This window comes from Bombyx mandarina, chromosome 13 (assembly GCF_030267445.1).
Source record: "Bombyx mandarina strain Sakado chromosome 13, ASM3026744v2".
In the NCBI taxonomy this organism is placed as follows: domain Eukaryota; kingdom Metazoa; phylum Arthropoda; class Insecta; order Lepidoptera; family Bombycidae; genus Bombyx; species Bombyx mandarina.
Genome location: NC_143220.1, coordinates 12,332,200 through 12,352,441, shown reverse-complemented (window position 1 = coordinate 12,352,441; position 20,242 = coordinate 12,332,200). Strand labels below are relative to the sequence as shown.

The following is a 20,242-nucleotide window of genomic DNA, read 5'->3' as shown; positions in this document are numbered from 1 at the left end:
TTTAAATACAATAAAAAGGACGTATGTTATAGGGCTTGTTATTCCTAATTTGAATACAATTTTTTATTACTATTTTAAAACCACATAACGTATTGCAATTAAATATGGCTCCACGAAATTCATCAATTTTTCATTCGCTCTTTCATTCATGAATGGGATGTTTGGAGGAGAGTAGTCCGACAAATTGTCTTTACTTAAGTTTCTATGTTTACTTTAATGAATTTAGAATTCAGACAATTATAAAAAAGGATATTAATTTTTTTTATAGATAGCTATAGTTTTGATTGTAAATAATAAAAAAGAAGATTATTAAAAAAATTAATGTTAACACATACGAAAATAAAGCTGTTAGAAAAAAAAAACTAATGCTTGATAATATCCACTAAACAAAAAAATAATAAGATGAATACAAAGGAACTTAACTCTTGATTTTTAGCTATTTATTTATAGATAAATATAAAACGCGCACTAATTGTTCTGAAATGACTTTGAACTGAGTTTCTATATATTCATATTCCAACACGACTCTGTACTTTAAATTAATGACTTCTCGCAGTGAATGCCTAAGAAACAGGTTTGTGCACTGCCCAATGCAGGACAATATCACGTAATAAATGTGGCAATGGCCAAGCTTACGCAATGTGATTGGACTGAATGTTTTTGTATAAGTACATTTTAACTTTCACTACTTACTCTTAATTGTACCAGTAATGTAAAATGAATATATAAAATCCTTGAAATTTAATTTACTGAACGTACCCTCAATGTAATTAAAACATTTAAAGCAGTTATTCGTTTTGTAATCCGACTCAGTTAGTTGGCATAATTATCTAATTACATTTTCAAGGTTAAAGACCGCAATAAAAAAGGTATGCCACTTAAAAACGAAAAAAATATTCACGCAAACCAACTTCAACTTCAACAAAAACGTCAACCGGCAATGTATAGTTAACAAATACGAGTATAGTGAACCGACAACCTCGTATACCAAGAGGCCGTTGACCCACATGTCAGCTGATTTTTAATTGTGTTATCTATCTATTCAACTTCAACGAAAACGTCAACCGGCAATGTATAGTTAACAAATACGAGTATAGTGAACCGACAACCTCGTATACCAAGAGGCCGTTGACCCACATGTCAGCTGATTTTTAATTGTGTTATCTATCTATTCAACTTCAACGAAAACGTCAACCGGCAATGTATAATTAATAAATAAGAATATAATGAACCGACAACCTCGTATACCAAGAGGCCGTTGACCCACATGTCAGCTGATTTTTAATTGTGTTATCTATCTATTCAACTTCAACGAAAACGTCAACCCGCAATGTATAGTTAACAAATACGAGTATAGTGAACCGACAACCTCGTATACCAAGAGGCCGTTGACCCACATGTCAGCTGATTTTTAATTGTGTTATCTATCTATTCAACTTCAACCAAAACGTCAACCGGCAATGTATAATTAATAAATAAGAATATAATGAACCGACAACCTCGTATACCAAGAGGCCGTTGACCCACATGTCAGCTGATTTTTAATTGTGTTATCTATCTATTCAACTTCAACGAAAACGTCAACCGGCAATGTATAATTAATAAATAAGAATATAATGAACCGACAACCTCGTATACCAAGAGGCCGTTGACCCACATGTCAGCTGATTTTTAATTGTGTTATCTATCTATTCAACTTCAACGAAAACGTCAACCCGCAATGTATAGTTAACAAATACGAGTATAGTGAACCGACAACCTCGTATACCAAGAGGCCGTTGACCCACATGTCAGCTGATTTTTAATTGTGTTATCTATCTATTCAACTTCAACAAAAACGTCAACCCGCAATGTATAGTTAACAAAAACGAGTATAGTGAACCGACAACCTCGTATACCAAGAGGCCGTTGACCCACATGTCAGCTGATTTTTAATTGTGTTATCTATCTATTCAACTTCAACGAAAACGTCAACCCGCAATGTATAGTTAACAAATACGAGTATAGTGAACCGACAACCTCGTATACCAAGAGGCCGTTGACCCACATGTCAGCTGATTTTTAATTGTGTTATCTATCTATTCAACTTCAACAAAAACGTCAACCCGCAATGTATAGTTAACAAAAACGAGTATAGTGAACCGACAACCTCGTATACCAAGAGGCCGTTGACCCACATGTCAACTGATTTTCAATTGTGTTGTTATAAAGTGTTACAGGGTAGAACGCAACACATGATATATATTTTTTTATTTTAGTGTGTTAGTCACCGAAAAACATTAGTGACAACTATGTATAAAGCATACGACTGACCGTGTAATTTTATTTAATAGCTGGTTATATAAATAATACCTAATAATGTTGCAAATAATTCCAGCCCGGCACTACCAATCCAACTGTTACGGTTACTCTGCGGGATCTCAATTCTGGCTCGTCGAATGCGTACGCTGCCCCCAGCGATCTTAACGAGTGAGTATCATTATCAGTACGACACAAATTAATAAAGGCAGCGGGTATGTTATCATACTGTCCCAAGGCACTTTTTTTTTATTGCTTAGATGAGTGGACGAGTTCACAGCCCACCTGTTGTTAAGCGGTTACTGGAGCCCATAGACATCTAAAACGTAAATGCGTCACCCATCTTGACATATAAGTTCTAAGCTCTCAAGTATAGTTACAACGGCTGCCCCAGCCTTCAAACCGAAACGCATTACTGCTTCACGGCAGAAATTGGCAGGGTGGTGGCACCTACCCGTGCGGACTCACAAGAGGTCCTACCACCATTCAACTACGTGTAGGATGCAATAAGAAAGGAAGCCGTTCATTCCAGGCCGATCTTGAGGACAGTCCAGTTCACAGCTAACAACGTGATCGCCTTGATGTGGACTAACCGAGTGCAGACAACCCTAAGAGTTGTGCTATGCACTCTCGGACAAACGGCTTGTACACAGGTCTGTATTTTTTTTAAAGACGCCTAAGAAACTGCTTTAAAATTTGTAATAGTTTAGGCTCATATATAATAAATAACTGCCTAAAAATCACACACGGTCGTCCAGCCCCAATATAGGTTTCCTGTATTATGGGTGTCAGGGACTGAAAAACATACTTATATACGTTTAAATATATACATACTGCACCTTTAGAATTATAGAGACTCAACCTAAAAAATGTGTTTTTTTGGAAAGCACCGAATAAAGTTTTCAAACCGAAATACCTATAGGAAGGGGACGGAGTGAAAGAGACAGATGGATAAGTTTGTCACTTTAGAAGCTATTTTCGGTCATTTGATTATTAAGAGTTGCCGAAAAAGGTCGTTCTAGGTCTATTTTTGAATTAAAGTCGAAATCCAAAATTTTTTTAATTTGTCTCTATACGTCTAAAGGTTCGATATATAGATATTAAAGGCCCAGATAAAGAGCAAGCAAACCTGTTCATCACGCAATGTTTGCGCGATGTGGGAATCGAGCACACGACCCTCGGCGTAACAGTCAGGGGCGCCAATCACTGCATTAACAAGAAAAAACAATTCAAGACCAAAATTAGCCAAATCGGTCCAGCCGTTCTCGAGTTTTAGCGAGACTAACGAACAGCAATTCATTTTTATATATAGAGACAAGAAGATAAGAAGATATAGTTAAGTGTAAGCAACAATTTCATATTAATGTTTCTTATTTCAGATATACCAATACACAGAAACTAACGGATGGATCGACAATATTCCACTGCTCTTTAATAACGCGGGCGATTCTTTCGTGACGATTTTGCCTTATGTAAGTAACTTTTTAAAAATAATTTTTAATAAAATAATACAAGTAACTAACTACTTTTGCGATATAATAACGCGCTTATTATTATTATTATTTTATTACGCAATTTATGCAGTTTTGATTAGTGCATTTGTAGTCCAAATCGAGGATGAGTAGAAGGGGTTTTAAGTACATATAATGGCGTCTTACAAAAACCGATAACTAATTATTATTTTCAGTATGTAAGATTTAGATTGTGTTGATCTAAAAACCCGTCAATTATGTTCAATAGAACTAATATAGAACTTAAGTTAAAAAACCATAATTATATGTAATGTCAAAAAACTAATTTAATTTCTCGATAATCCATTACGTCATATAGGTTTGTTAATATGGTAATCATTTCGTAACATGTCAATAATTAGTAAATGTAACAATAATTAGAAAGACGGTACTGTTTTACTGGTGGTAGGACCTCTTGTGAGTCCGCGCGGATAGGTACCACCACCCTGCCTATTTCTGCCGTGAAGCAGTAATGCGTTTCGGTTTGAAGGGTGGGGCAGCCGTTGTAACTATACTGAGACCCTTAGAACTTATATCTCAAGGTGGGTGGCGCATTTACGTTGTAGATGTCTATGGGCTCCAGTGACCACTTAACGCCAGGTGGGCTGTGAGCTCGTCCACCCATCTAAGCAATAAAAAAAAAAAGACGATTAAGGAACTTATAAATTACTTAAAATTTGATTTAATGCAATGCATTTCATCTCACATGTAAATGTCTCGTTTTAATCATAAATTCCTTGCTTTAGGCTGTAGATGGAGTTCGGTACAAGCAGATTGTGCAAGTTTCACGCGGCACAGGCACAACTTGGCAGAGTACGGGAAGGACCAACACAGCTCACACCGTTTCGGAAATCCTACACTGGTCTCCGAATGATATCATGTAAGATATATTGAATAAGATAATTATAATATAAGATAAGATAATATAAGATATTATAATATAAGATAATTGTTATACTAACAATTGAAAAACAAATGTGTTTTCCACTTTCCGGGCGGACTAGTTCGCGACCTACCGATATTGAGACGTAATATTGAACTATTATTTTTTTTGCTCCCAACCTTCAAAATGATATATCGAAACGGGAAGGATGGAGATGCCCACGCCTACCTACATTTGAAGGGTAGGACAGATGTTGTACTGTAAAAGCTGAGACTTAGGCAGTATGGCACGTAACAACTTAACACCCGGTGGGCCGTAAGCTAGTTGATCCATCTAATCAATAAATAAGAAGTGCTTAGAAAGTATTTCCTTTAAAATATTGAGCTGTGCTTACTGAATAACCCGGTATTGAACTTCGCTTAATACAAATAGACGAAGCGTTTTATCGAATTTCACCTTATTTAAGAAAACCAATATATTGTCTGTCATAATTTCTAGAACGTTCGTTATTAATGTTCTTATTTTTTTATTGCATACTTAGTTGAACTAGCTCACAGCTCACTGGGTGTTAAGAGGTTACCGGAGCCCATAGAAATCTACAACGTAAATTCCGTCACCCACCTTGAGAAATGAGTTCTAAGGTCTCAGTATACTTTCAACGGCTGCGCCACCCTTCAAACCGAAACGCATTACAGCTTCACAGCAGAAATAGGCAGGGCGGTGTTACCTACCCGTGCGGACTCACAACATGTCCTACCACCAGTAAAATGAATGTATGTATATATCTAAATTTTGCGGAAACTAAATGCTATGAATTGTCTCGCTTCTTCCAGCTGGTACCGAGCCACACGGGTTAACGACCCCGCAGAACAACATATATACACCGTGAACAGCGCCCGTGAGGTTGCGTGCTTCACTTGCGAGATCCGAAGACTGGACGGCGGACAGTGCTTGTATAACGAAGCTACCATAAGTTCGAGTGGCGAGCGGATCACGATCAACTGTGCCGGACCTGACGTTCCGCAAGTTCTCATCTTCGACAGTGTGAGCATAATTCAATCATTAAAAACGAATGTGTATATGATTATATATGTATGTAGGATTGGTAAGAACGGAACGTATGAAAAGAGTGCGGAACGGAGCGTTAAGATGTGAGTGAGAGAAAACGGAAAGAAAGGGAAAAGAGAATGACAGAGAAAAGGAAGATGGCGTAGAGAATGCTTCAGGCCATTCCGCCATTGTACCTTTGTGTCATATCGAATAAATATTTCGTTCTCATGGTCTAATGGGTAATGAGTAATATTGTAATGAGACTTTTATACCATATCTCAAATTAAATGGCATGATAGCTTATCTAATTTGTTATAAGCAGACGAACATATGAGGCCGTCAGCGCAAAAGTGGCCTACCCAACAATTTTTCATAATCATGCTTATATGTATATTTCCATTTATTTAAAATATAATCAATTTCTATGCAAAACCGGCCTATCCTTAGTTTCACCCATAGATAGCAGATGGCTTTGTAAATATTATTTTTGCACGTATTGTTTTTTAAATTCAAATTCATGAAAACTTAAACCTCATTGCTCCTTAATAACTATGGTAAGCTTAGGCCACTTTTGCGCTGACGGCCTCATATGGCCCACCTACTGGTTCCCATCGTTCATGCGATATCTAGGCACTCCGACAATGACTAAACGCAAGGTGTGCCGCGATTTCATACTTTAAATTGAAAAACAAAATCATTTCAACATAATACTTCACAATTCCAGAGTGGTAATCTTATCAAAGAATGGGACACAAACTCGGAGCTCTTATCGTTGGTGGCCAACAAAATTCTTCCGACCACAGTGCGGATGTCCGTACCAGTTGCCGCAGGGTATCCCAACGCTGACGTCCAGATACAAGTTCCAGCAGATTACCAGCACAGGACCAATTTGCCTCTTCTTGTTTATGTGTTAGTATTAGCCAGTCAGTCAGTTTATCAGTCAGCATAAGTGTCAGTATATTCTCGTATCTTCGATCAATTGATTCTTTTATACTTTGATCCTTTTGCATACATTTACTGCTGATTGTTCTGCTTTATTATTCACGTGTAATCTATACTAATATATAAATCTACAGTGGCTTTTACGGATGTTCCGTTATAACTACTGAACCATGCATCCGATTGTCTTGAAACTTGGTATCCATTTAGAAAATACATGTACTTAATGGATAATTTAATGGAAATATTTATATGAGTGTTGGACTCCCTACACCAGTTTCGGGGGCGTTAATGATGAGAAACTTTGTGGGGGTGAGAAATAATAACGTTAATTTTAAATGCTTTAAAATGGCTTTAAAATGGCTGGCCAAGCGGACGGGTACAGCTAGTAATTGTATAAAAACATGATCAATATTAAATTGATTTTTTTTATCTAGATAGTGTATTGTATGTTCTAATTTGATTGTCAATTTAATTATTTACGTATGTGTGAGTGCAGTTGTGTTACGGGAACCGAAATTCAAACGATGATGATTTCCAGTGACAGTTATTGAAATAATAATTTCAGGTACGGCGGGCCCGACACGTCTCTGGTAACGAAGCAGTGGTCGATTGACTGGGGCAGTTACCTTGTCAGTCGCTGGAACGTCGCCGTGGCTCATATCGACGGTCGTGGAGCTGGAAACCGAGGCGTTAACAATTTGTTTGCTCTTAACAGAAAACTTGGTACCGTGGAGATAGAAGATCAGATTTCTGTAACGAAGTGAGTTTTTTTTTTGGAAAACTTTTTCTAAATAGTATACCACCTCTTTTTTGTCTTTGGCTAAAGTGAGGTTGTGATGTCATTCTCATGTGCACCGAACCAATAAAAAGCCGCAAGATTGGTAATTTTAAGCAACCGTGATTATGGGCATTTTGAAATAATTTTTTTTATTGCTTAGATGGGTGGACGAGCTCACAGCTCACCTGGTGTTAAGTAGTTACTGGAGCCCATAGACATCTACAACGTAAATGCGCCACCCACCTTGAGATATAAGTTCTAATGATCTCAGTATGGTTACAACGGCTACCCCACCCTTCAAACCTCCTTTAGAATACAACTGAGACTCTCTAGCAGGTTTTTCTTTTTATCACTTAAATAGTGGGACGAGCTCGCGGCCCTGGTGTGAAGTGGCTACTGGAACCAGTTGACTTCAACAACGTAAATGACGCCATCCATGAGACCTGATTTCTAGGACTCCGTTTTTATAGTACTACGGCTGTCCTACCCTTCAAACCGAAACGCATCACTGCTTCACGGCAAAAGTAGGCAGGGCGGAGGTACCTACCCGTACGGACTCACAAGAGGTCCTACTACCAGTAAGAAATCTAAGCATGGGCCCAGTTTTCTTTCAGAAAACGATTGAATGAGAATCAGCCGCGATAAACCTGAGATAGTTCCTTTGTAAGTTTGTCATTTATAATTAAAAGTATCTTACGGTTTGATGTAAGTAAATATTTTATTATCTCCGATATTTCTTTGTTCACGGAAGACTACGCTTATACTCATCGATATTTGAATATCGTTGTAACCTTCAAAATTTCCTAAAATTATTTATTGATTTCTCTTTACAAAATAAACGCGAATTTAATTCATATCTATAGTTTTGATCACGCATATAACTTGTGAAAATCAAAGAATATACAATTTTATTTATCGTTTTAGGTATTTACAAGAAAAACTTTCGTATGTCGACGCTAATCGCACCTGTATCTGGGGCTGGTCGTACGGCGGCTACGCGGCCTCCCTGGCTCTCGCTCGTGGTGGAGATGTATTCCGATGTGCTGCTGCAGTCGCTCCTGTTGTCGACTGGAAATTCTATGGTGAGCTAGTTCTCAGATGCCAAGCGGGTCTCTCTTCCCCTTCAGTCGATCGCTCATTGCTGAGCATCGTGATGCGCCCCCTGTGACCTTTTTTTTGTAATTTGTAGCCACTTAGGTCGGTCAGTGGCAAAGTGAAGTGCGTGGCTCAATCTCGTGTCCATAGTCTTGCTTGTCTTGCTTAGTCGTGCGCACGCTTATGTTCCCAGCCAGATTTTGTTTCTTTTTAATTGTGTGTTTTTATGTATATTTTTAGCTTGTGATGTGTATTGTGTGACTAATAAATAAAAAAAAAAAAAAAAATGAAACTCCGACACTTGGTCACTCCAACTTTTTTTGGCTCCGACCTCTAGATCGTCTTCCATCTACTTTACCCATCACTATGCGGTCAATTTATTTTGATACTTGATTGTGTTAAATTTTAATTGAGAATTCTTCTCGTTACGTAGGCTTAACACAGCAGATGTGAGTTTATCATCGGTCTCCAAAATAGCTTTAATTTTTTTTCTACATTAGCATAGGAATCAATAGGTAGGCTTCCTCTTCTTACTAGCGTCGATAACCCTCAATGCTGAGGGTTGTAGCCTCCTTTAATAACTTTATTTCTACATTATCCTGCACCAGCCCTGCCTATTCTCGGCTGCGCGGATGGCATTGTGAACTGAAGCGTGGAAGTAGAGCGTATCTGGTACGACCAGTGCATTGAACTTCTGTCTCTGGGACCCTCTTCCGCATACCTTGCCTGCTACCAGCAGCTTTTCTAACTCTTTCTGGCAATGTGGGCTTAAGTTAGGTTAATTTAAAAACTACGCAATCCAAAACGCGTAATGATTTATCAATCTACTTTCAGATACAATATACACGGAACGTTACATGGATCTGCCACAGAACAACGTAGAGGGCTACGCCGCTTCATCGCTGTTGGTCAATGATGTGGTACGTATGGCCCTTAAATCCCACAGTAATATTTAAAGTACCCAGGAACGAATTGTTCAATTTTCTGAATCGATTCCATCGTTCTCGTGATCCAAGCTGTAATGTATTCGATTTTCATACAGAGATCGTAGGTTAAATATATAAGTTTAAATATATTTTTTGCCTTAATAGGCAGGTTTTACTGGTGGTAGGACCTCTTGTGAGTCTGCGTAGGTAGGTACCACCACCCTGCCTTTTTCTGCCGTGAAGCAGTAATGCGTTTCGGTTTGAAGGGTGGGGCAGCCGTTGTAGCTATACTGAGACCTTAGAACTTATATCTCAAGGTGGGTGGCGCATTTACGTTGTAGATGTCTATGGGCTCCAGTAACCACTTAACATCAGGTGGGCTGTGAGCTCGTCCACCCATCTGAGCAATAAAAAAAAAGATCGCAGGTTAGATACGAGGGCGGCACTGAAAATTTCGGGAATTAACGAAGTGACACAGCATTACTATTTAACAATGTATTTATTGCTTTTCGAAGTATTCTCCGCGAAATTTGACACATTTTTCCATACGATGGAACCAATCATTGAAGCAACCATTCCATTCGGAAGTTGGGGTCTCCAAAATGGCCGTTTTGTAGGCGTCACAGCTTCTTCAGGTGATGAAAATCTCTGTCCACGCAATTTATTCTTTATTTTAGGGAAAGTATAGAAATCATTAGGGCTTAGGTCGGGGCTGTACGGCGGATGGTCTAATAATTCTATGTTTTCTTGCTCTAAAAACTCTTTTGTTCTGTGCGCGGTGTGAGAACTCGCATTGTCGTGATGGAGGATGATGCGGCGGTTGCAGTTCTCTTTACGGAGTTCAGAAACGACCTGTGGCAAACAAATGCTAGCATACCATTCTGCATTAACCGTTCTTTGTCCCTTAAGCGGAATAGTCGTAACATGGCCGGTTTTGGAGACAAACGTGGCCACCATTTTTTTTGCAACACTCCGTGAACGAACAATTTTTGTTGGCTTTAACTCATTTTCGAACACCTAAATTCGTGACTGGTTTTTTGTTTCGGGTTCGTACGCGTATATCCAGGATTCGTCACCTGATACAATGTTGTATACAGCATTTGAGGATCTGCGTGGAATCTTTCGAGTTGCGTGCGTGGAAAGTTTCGAGTTCTGACGCACCAAGTAACGCGAGCCGCTTTTTGCTCTTCACAGAGCGAATGCGGTATCCATCGGGAAAACAACTTTTTTACACCTAATTGTTCATGCGAGATTATTTGTATTTGACTCATGCCAATGTCTAAAGTTGCCTGAATTTCGCGGTATGTTACATGTCAATCTTCCTCAATCAGCTTACGCACAGCATCAACGTTTTCTTGGGTGACTGCAGTTTTTGGACGACCTTGACGGGGATCATCACTGAGCTTGACATGTCCATGTTGAAACTCAGCAAACCAGCAATAAATTGTGGTTTTGGATGGGGCTTCATCACCAAATGCAGAAATCATCCGGTCAACACACTGTTTTTGTGTTAAACAACTTCGAAAGTCATAATAAATCATCGCTCTTGAATTTTCTCGAGTCAATTCCATTTTCTCAACGACTTAACAAGTTTGAAAACCTCGTGACAAGACCGAGAATCTTTTTTTAAATAAATAAATGGTATTCGATTGTTAAAACCAAGGAGTTTTCAATTAAAAAGATTTTAATATGACAGGAACAGTGGAATTATTCCATTCTCGATACTTTTAGTGCAGCCTAGTATCTAGGTTTAAATATATTGCCTTAGTAGGCAGGTGAACTTATGACCCACCTCGTGGTAAGTGGTTACGGTCACTCATGGATGTCAACAACGCCAACACAACAAAGTCGTGCTTTAGTCTAGTCAACAAGTTCAAAAACGTGCTAAATAGACATAAAGCTCCTAAAAATATGTACGATAGCTCATTGGATGCGGAATGATGTCTACAAAAATGTTTTTTAAGGGCTTATTAGCACATAAAAAATTGCGATTGTTATAAACAAAATAAGATTTAAAAAAAAAGGAATTTGGTTTTTCCTTAATAATTTCTAAAATAATGATATTTAAGGAATTTTGAAAAAAGATCCTGAAAGAGGAGGAAATTTCCAATAAAATAGTCCCAACTCCCGGAATTCTATCTCTATTATTTATAAAAAAAAAATAACGCTGAAAATAGCGCTCCGCGCGGTCGCTACTGCATAGGCGCGCAGTCTAAAAAGCCGGTATATCGCCTAAAATAATTTTTTTATAGTATTAAATAACAATTTAAAAATTTGAATAATTTATGGTGTAATCTAAACACTTCAAGGAAAAAAAACTCGGTGAAAAAAAAATTTTACATCGATTTTTCAAAAATTTACACCATTGTTAATTAACTAACTTTTTTCCAATCTCTGTTTTTATAAATTACGGTATAAAAGTTACAATAATTCATCTATAAATTTTTCCCTTCGTGGAGCTCTTTATCATTTAAGTACTTAATAAAGTTAAGCAAAAAAATTTTTTTAATCTTTATTATTTTGATAATTATAATTTTTTTTAATTAACAAAAAATTTAATTTCTAAAAAATGTTATGAAAAAATTTTTTTTTTCGTAATATCTTAATATTGCTGTTTTTGCATCTACCATAGGTTTAAATTAACATTTAAAAAAAAAATTTTACGCTCTTTGTTAAGAAATTGTTTATAAATAAATAGACTATTTTGGGATTTAAAAAAAAAAAAGAATTACCGTCTTATTGTATAGGTGAAATAAAGATTTAGAAAAAAAAAAAAAATTCTTAAATAAATGTTTTAATTGTTTAAAATCGTTTTTTTCATATTTCAATTGTTTAAATAATTAGTTAAGAAATTATTTTTTTCTTAAAAATCATCATTGACTCTTTTCAGCGGATTAACAAAGAAATACATTTTTTTATAAATAATTTCATTGTTTATTAACTTAACAATTTGTTATAAAAAATTAATATTAATCGTTATATTTTTTTTCGAAAACTACAAAAAATTATAAAAACAACCATATATATAAAATATAGAAAAAAAAAATTGTATTTTTTACAGCATTTTTAGATATTATATGATAATGAAATTACAGCCGTTACATAATTTGTCAAGCTATAAATTGTTATAACTTTTAAACTATAAGAGATACGGTAAAGGACACTCAGGTCATTTTTATAAAGGATTTATTTATCTTTAAAATAAATTCAAAATCGATCCTGTAACTATTGTTTATCAGTTATAAGCATTTGTTTATAAAAAATTATGATTTCTTTGATATTTTTTGAAATTTCATAGCTTATAATTTGTTGAATAATATAGATACAGCTACGGACCCAAAAACTTTTTTGTTCTATGATAAAGTATCTTTCTAATTACGTATAAATCATAGAAATATATAATTTTGTTTAAATAATATACTAGTTTTAATTTATACTTACCTCATTTACATTCTGCTATCGATCAGTTTTCATTTATTTATCAAATGCTTATAACAACTGATAAACAATAGTTACAGGATCGATTTTGAATTTATTTTAAAGATAAATAAATCCTTTATAAAAATGACCTGAGTGTCCTTTACCGTATCTCTTATAGTTTAAAAGTTATAACAATTTATAACTTGACAAATTATGTAACGGCTGTAATTTCATTATCATATAATATCTAAAAATGCTGTAAAAAATACAAATTTTTTTTTTCTATATTTTGTTATGTATGGTGGTTTTTATAATTTTTTGTAGTTTTCGAAAAAAAATATAACGATTAATATTATTTTTTTATAACAAATTGTTAAGTTAATAAACAATGAAATTATTTATAAAAAATGTATTTCTTTGTTAATCCGCTGAAAAGAGTCAATGATGATTTTTAAGAAAAAAATAATTTCTTAACTAATTATTTAAACAATTGAAATATGAAAAAAACGATTTTAAACAATTAAAACATTTATTTAAGAATTTTTTTTTTTTTTTCTAAGTCTTTATTTCACCTATACAATAAGACGGTAATTCTTTTTTTTTTTTAAATCCCAAAATAGTCTATTTATTTATAAACAATTTCTTAACAAATAGCGTAAAAATTTTTTTTTAAATGTTAATTAAAACCTATGGTAGATGCAAAAACAGCAATATTAAAATATTACGAAAAAAAAAATTTTTTCATAACATTTTTTAGAAATTAAATTTTTTGTTAATTAAAAAAAATTATAATTATCAAAATAATAAAGATTAAAAAATTTTTTTTTCTTAACTTTATTAAGTACTTAAATGATAAGAGCTCCACGAAGGGAAAAATTTATAGATGAATTATTGTAACTTTTATACCGTAATTTATAAAAACAGAGATTGGAAAAAAGTTAGTTAATTAACAATGGTGTAAATTTTTGAAAAATCGATGTAAAATTTTTTTTTCACCGAGGTTTTTTCCTTGAAGTGTTTAGATTACACCATAATTTATTCAAATTTTTAAATTGTTATTTAATACTATAAAAAAATTATTTTAGGTGATATACCGGCTTTTTAGACTGCGCGCCTATGCCGTAGCGACCTCGCGGAGCGCTATTTTCAGCGTAATTTTTTTTTTATAAATAATAGAGATAGAATTCCGGGAGTTGGGACTTTTTTATTGGAAATTTCCTCCTCTTTCAGGATCTTTTTTCAAAATTCCTTAAATATCATTATTTTAGAAATTATTAAGGAAAAACCAAATTCCTTTTTTTTTAAATCTTATTTTGTTTATAACAATCGCAATTTTTTATGTGCTAATAAGCCCTTAAAAAACATTTTTGTAGACATCATTCCGCATCCAATGAGCTATCGTACATATTTTTAGGAGCTTTATGTCTATTTAACACGTTTTTGAACTTGTTGACTAGACTATTACTGAATTATTAATTATGAAGCGTTACGAGTAGCGTCTTCGAAATAATCTTCGTCTAGTTCGCAGAATTAAATGACAGGGCACAGTTCTCAGCTTGTGGGAGCTTAACACGGCAAACTATCAGAATTATCAAATGTAGCATGTCTGTGGAGGGTTCCACATGTTCTTGTTAACAGACGTAATACATCGTTTATTAGAAAGATCTCTCTAATAACGTACAAGCGCAGGTCCTTGCACCAAGCACCGCTTGAGGCTTAGTGAGTGCAGTTCCCCACAGACATAAGTTTTATTGAAGCAAGGGAAAAATTCAGAAAGTATAGTTGATAAAAATGTTTCTTATTTATTTTTTATTAATAAATAGGTTTCCGTTACGTTAGAGTTACAGCAGAAAATTACTGATACTTCGATTTTCAATGAAAACCCCTTTAAAAAACATGCGGAGTGTCAAATATAAATGGCACCTCTGATTAGTAGCATTCTGATCTATTATGTTCTTTGTTTCCTCACAGGTGGATTCATACAAAAGTAAAAGCTATTTCCTGGTTCACGGCACAGCGGACGACAATGTGCATTACCAACACGCTATGCTGATCTCGCGGCTTTTGCAGAGGCGGGACATCTACTTCACACAAATGGTAAGTGTGTTTTTTTACATTTATCCAACTTCATTCTAAACGATACAATTCTACTGGTTTTTTATGTGTCTTACCTCAGAACGTTCAAGGCTCTTCTTCTAGATGAACTGAATTGGATGATTCTTTTAGTCACATTAATCTGACCAGTATCTGGTATCTTAAAGAGCAGTAGTTCTTGAAATACCGTTAATAATGCATATTTAATCAACTTCGGCTGTATTGATGATATCCTCATTTCATTTTGTTGAAGTCGGTTTTCTGTTTTATTATATTTTTATTATAACGCGACTCGCCCGCGCTTTGCTTGGGGAACTGTAATTTGTCACACAGTCGATTGCTTATAGTCATAACTATTCAAATATTTGTCCTAATAATGTAGTGTAAAAGACAAAGTTTGTTTGTAAGTTTGTAATTATTAGATGCGATAAAAGTATTTATTTTCATATCAATTTGTGACTACCAAATGTGCGTATATAAATTATAATTTTTTTTTTGCATTTTTGGTTCACTAATTTGGCGATAATGGCTTACACATAAAAGAAAGATATATTTTATGGTGTCACGCGCTTTTTTCTAGAACTATTTAAGATAAACATTATCTTAATATATGTTATTAGTGTGTAACTCCAAAGGTTTTTGCAGCGCACGCTAGAATAGCTCGCAGTGGTCGATTTTTTTCCTACTTACTTGACACTTATCTTTCGTTATATTTTGGGTAATTCACACTATATCTTTATAAATTATACCCTATTTGCTCTGATGTGTAAGCTACATTATTGTAAAGTTTCATCAAAACCCATTCATTACTTTTTGCGTGAAAGAGTAACAAATATACATCCATATATTCTTATAAACTTTCATATTTATAATATTAGTAGGAATTTCTATGATAACAGACGATTTGCTGCTCACCTCTGGGTAGGTAGTCTGGGCGTTTGCCGTGTTACCGTGGTGAATAACCATGTAATTAACTCGACACATGATTTTTTATACAACAATAATTTTTTACATATAAAATATCATTGACTCGAACCAATTATTGTAATGAAATACGTACTTAGCAAATGTACAAAAATAACATTTGTGCTGAAGGAAATAACATCGTGTAAATAAAATAAATCCATATATCACAAACCCGCAAATTGTTTTTTGCGTAATTACTTTGTGAGCCCAAACGGATAGGCACTACCCTGTCTATTTCTGCCTTGAAGTAATAATGCGTTTCGGTTCAAACCGAAGGGTGGGGCAGCTGGTGTACTGTAGAAACTGAACCTAGAATTTATGTCTCAAGATGAGTAGCAGCATTTACATTGTTGATGCTATGGGCTCCGGTAATCAATTGACAAAGAAAGTACGTCCACCCCATGCTTAAAAAAAAATGAAAATAATAATAGACACAGGTCTAAAAAATATGGATTCCCTCTTAAGGCTTCCATCTTGTGTATAAAAAGTACACTCATACATAGTTCACATTCATAATTTTATAAATTTATGACACAATAATTAGAGCTCGGTGAATCTAAAATAACTCCTCGAGGTTAATAGGTAGGAAAAAAAAAATGGCTACTATGGGGATGGTATCAGCAGGTGTTTTACATAAACTGGCTATTTGTCGTTTAAGTGGGTGGTGATTACCAAACTTTTCGTTTGCTCTTATTTTAGAATTTGATTGTACTGTTGTCTATATGACTTATATTTTATTTTCTGCTTTGTTTATTTAACTAGTATTTGTTCAATGGTGTGCTATTAAAACGTTTTTTTTCATCAGTATCTCTGTTACGAGGCTTAGCAATTTAATTAATTCCCTTTAACTAGTAGTCTTATCCACCTGATACGGCCACTAGTTATAGTTTTTGCCACTGTTATTCGGAGATCGGGAATTTATGTTTTTTGGACGGCGTCCAGAAAACATCCTACTAAACTTGCCCATATAAAGTTTGATTGCCTCTTTAGTTTAAATGTTGGGGTCTATAGAAGATGAAAAGGTAAAGGGAATATTTTACACCCAAAAAGCTAGTATTTTTTCGAAGTAGATAGTCGATTTTATCCTTTGTAACTTGTGTACATAAAAATTAACTTGAAAATATCCTTAGCACACATCAAGATTTGATCAAATTTGTTCTATTCCAATTGATTTATTCAATTTGTTTTAACGTTCCACGTAGAAAGATAAGATCGACTCTCATTTCAACTACATTCATATTTTATTATACCCAGAAAGATTAATTAAAAATAGATAATATAATTCTGCCAATAAGTAGAGTAGCTATGTAGTTAAGTTTTAGATCACATTTAATTTTATTACCTAAGAAAATAACAGATACCAAATAAAATTGTTCGTCCAACATCAATCCTCTTATTTATCGTACCTACCTACACACTATATGTACTATCAGACACTTGGAACGGACTATGCGGCCGTTGGGATAAATTTATTACCTACTTTAGGACATTAGCGATTTCAGCATACAGTCTTAGGGGGGGTCGATTGCTCTTACTGTGAAATATCGAACGTTACTAAACCTTGATTCGGAATGGAATTTGAACAAATTCTCACTTAATTTGGAATAACAAAGCCACTGAGTTACAACATGTCCAGAAAGTGCATTATTAATGAGAGCTTAAATATGTAGCTTTTTAAAAGTAAATATAATAATATGATTATTGCCATACCAATTCACCTGGTGCTAAAAAAGTTTACTAGGCCCATCCACAAGGAAGAGTTCCATTGTAAATTGTACTGTCATTAATTACAATTCCTAACTTAGGATTTTCAAAAAAAATTATGAATTTCAAGGTGTCTCCTTCGGATAACATTGAGTAATTTACCTATGTATAAATTGTTGCAATCGATTTAAAAACTTTTTACCGTTAAAATTTTGGATGCACTAAATAATACTAAATTACGCACATGGGGCTTTACGTTACCGAGGTATTAAGCAGTTTGCTTTCCAGCAACTATTTCTGGAAAACCACATAATAATATTATTATCGTTGCTGCAAAACCAATTTTTACTTTTTGGAAAATTATAATATTTTGACTAATTTATTTTGACTATTTTGAATAATTTAAAAACTTTTTACCGTTAAGATTTTGGATGCACTAAATTAATACTAAATTACGCACATGGGGTTTTACGTTACGAAGGTATTAAGCAGTTTACTTTCCAGCAACTATTTTTGGAAAACCACATATTATTATCGTTGCTGCAAAACTAATTTTTACTTTTTTGAAGATTATAATATTTTGACTAATTTAGAAACCAAAGTATTTGAAATATACAAAAATGATTCATTAGTACGTTGCTATATTGAGAGCAAAACAAAACCAAACTTTTGTAATGCGTTTCATGAATTGTAGATATTTTAGGATTGGACGTCTTATAATTAAGTTTCATTTTTCAGAGCTACACCGATGAAGACCACGATCTAATTGGCGTGAGGCCGCATCTTTATCACGGCCTAGAGAAGTTCCTTCGAGAAAACATGTTCTAAGAAAAATAAAGCACCTTCTACGTTCCATTTTAAAAAATCGATTTTAAATTACAGTTGTCAAAAGTCTAGTCCGTATGAAGAAAAGAAAACAATAGTAAAATATAGTTTAATAATAGAATTTTAACAAAAAAATGTAAATATAATACTAATTTTTAGTGACTAACCTTGAAATATAAATAATTTAAAAGTTATACTTCTTATTGCCAAAATTAAAAGTTGTCTAGCTGTGTTGAATCAAAACCTCAAACGTGGAATACACTGAACAATTTAATTGTCTGGCTTCTGGTATCTTCAATGTCTATGGGCAGCGGTGATCATATACCGTAAAGGGAACGTGCCGAGTGCTAATAATTCTGTCAATGACAGCTATAAAAAAATCGTAATTTATTAAGGGCAGCACAGAAGAAGACAGCTCTCCTACTTTTGAGTGTATTCATGTTAAAATTTTAAATATTAAAAATAATATTTACTCTAGTGTCTACATATTTTATTTATTTTAAATATTTTAGATTATGCTTCCACAGCAACAAGCGATTAGTTTAAGAACACACCCGATTCCTACCTTAATAATGCTTAATAGTATCACATTTGATAATATTAGCTTTACTTAATATATTTTTGACGTGATAACGTCTTATAATTCGATGGAGCCGGCTGCACGCACGAAAAAACATAACTTATGCGGCGTTACCTCGCTCTGAGGCGTTCCATTTAAGGCTTGAAGTGCAAGCGAGAGCGCGCAACGAGCGACAAAGAAGCACAATCGGCCTCCGCGTTCGGCAGCGTTCGACATCTGTCTCTCTCCTACTTGAGTGAGCCATGCATACGCGTGGACATCTGCTATACAATAATACATTTACATAAATATCTATCAAACAAATAAAATAAAAAAATTCTTTTGAAAAGTGAAACCATTCCATCAGTATTTTCTTATGACGTTGTCACGTTCAACTATCGTCAGTAAACCGACTTTACAGACAATCGATTTTACTAAAAGAATGGAGCTTGCAAACTCTTATTACATTATTTTTAAGCTACAATTTTTTCAATTTATTAATGTCTGTTCATACTGTAACAAGCTATTGTAATTTCACGGGTGTGGGAAATCTTGAGAGGGAGCATCTAGTTGCTAGTGGTAAAGTGTAGATAAAATGTAAATAGTTTTAAATATTCCCAGTATTATAATGTTACTGAATGTTGCCAAACCTTTGAGAATGACACAGGGTTTCTTCACCTATATGTATATTTTGATCCACGGAAGGCACCTATGTAAATTGCTTGTATGTATAATATGTAAAAGTTGTTTCTCTGCTTAACTGGTGTTACGTGTTTTTGTAAATACGATTTATTTCCAATTTAAAAATAAAAATAAAGACAATTTTTCCAAGTAACACTTTTATTTCGTACCATACCAAGGATGTTAGATGAATTAAAAATATCTTTTCTTATGCGCAAGGAATCTCTGTATCCTTTATGAGCTTTAAATTTAGATTCCTATGAATGTTCTATTAACAAACTGGTTCTGTTAACAAACATTACTGGTGGTAGGACCTCTTGTGAGTCCGCGCGGGTGGGTACCACCACCCCGCCTATTTCAGCCGTGAAGCAGTAATGCGTTTCGGTTTGAAGGGTGGGGCAGCCGTCGTAACACTATATTTGAGACCTTAGAACTTATATTTCAAGGTGGGTAGCGCATTTACGTTATGGATGTCTATGGGCTCCAGTAACCACTTAACACCAGGTGGGC

At 34.5% G+C, this 20,242-nt stretch overlaps 1 protein-coding gene across 4 annotated transcripts in view; it reads left to right on the top strand.

Moving 5' to 3' along the window:
• Positions 1-19,882, top strand: part of LOC114241794 (venom dipeptidyl peptidase 4) — a 55,443-nt gene extending 35,561 nt beyond the window's left edge. For all 4 annotated transcript variants that reach the window (XM_028172763.2, XM_089732401.1, XM_028172764.2 and 1 more), the window contains 11 exons: positions 2,378-2,469; positions 2,831-2,951; positions 3,678-3,770; positions 4,556-4,689; positions 5,526-5,736; positions 6,467-6,651; positions 7,250-7,444; positions 8,387-8,544; positions 9,392-9,477; positions 14,875-15,000; positions 18,406-19,882. In XM_028172763.2, the coding sequence (XP_028028564.2) occupies positions 2,378-2,469; positions 2,831-2,951; positions 3,678-3,770; positions 4,556-4,689; positions 5,526-5,736; positions 6,467-6,651; positions 7,250-7,444; positions 8,387-8,544; positions 9,392-9,477; positions 14,875-15,000; positions 18,406-18,495 (1,491 nt within the window). In that variant the 3' untranslated portion in view covers positions 18,496-19,882. The remainder of the gene's footprint in view (positions 1-2,377; positions 2,470-2,830; positions 2,952-3,677; positions 3,771-4,555; positions 4,690-5,525; positions 5,737-6,466; positions 6,652-7,249; positions 7,445-8,386; positions 8,545-9,391; positions 9,478-14,874; positions 15,001-18,405) is intronic.
• The last annotated feature ends 360 nt before the right edge of the window (positions 19,883-20,242 follow it).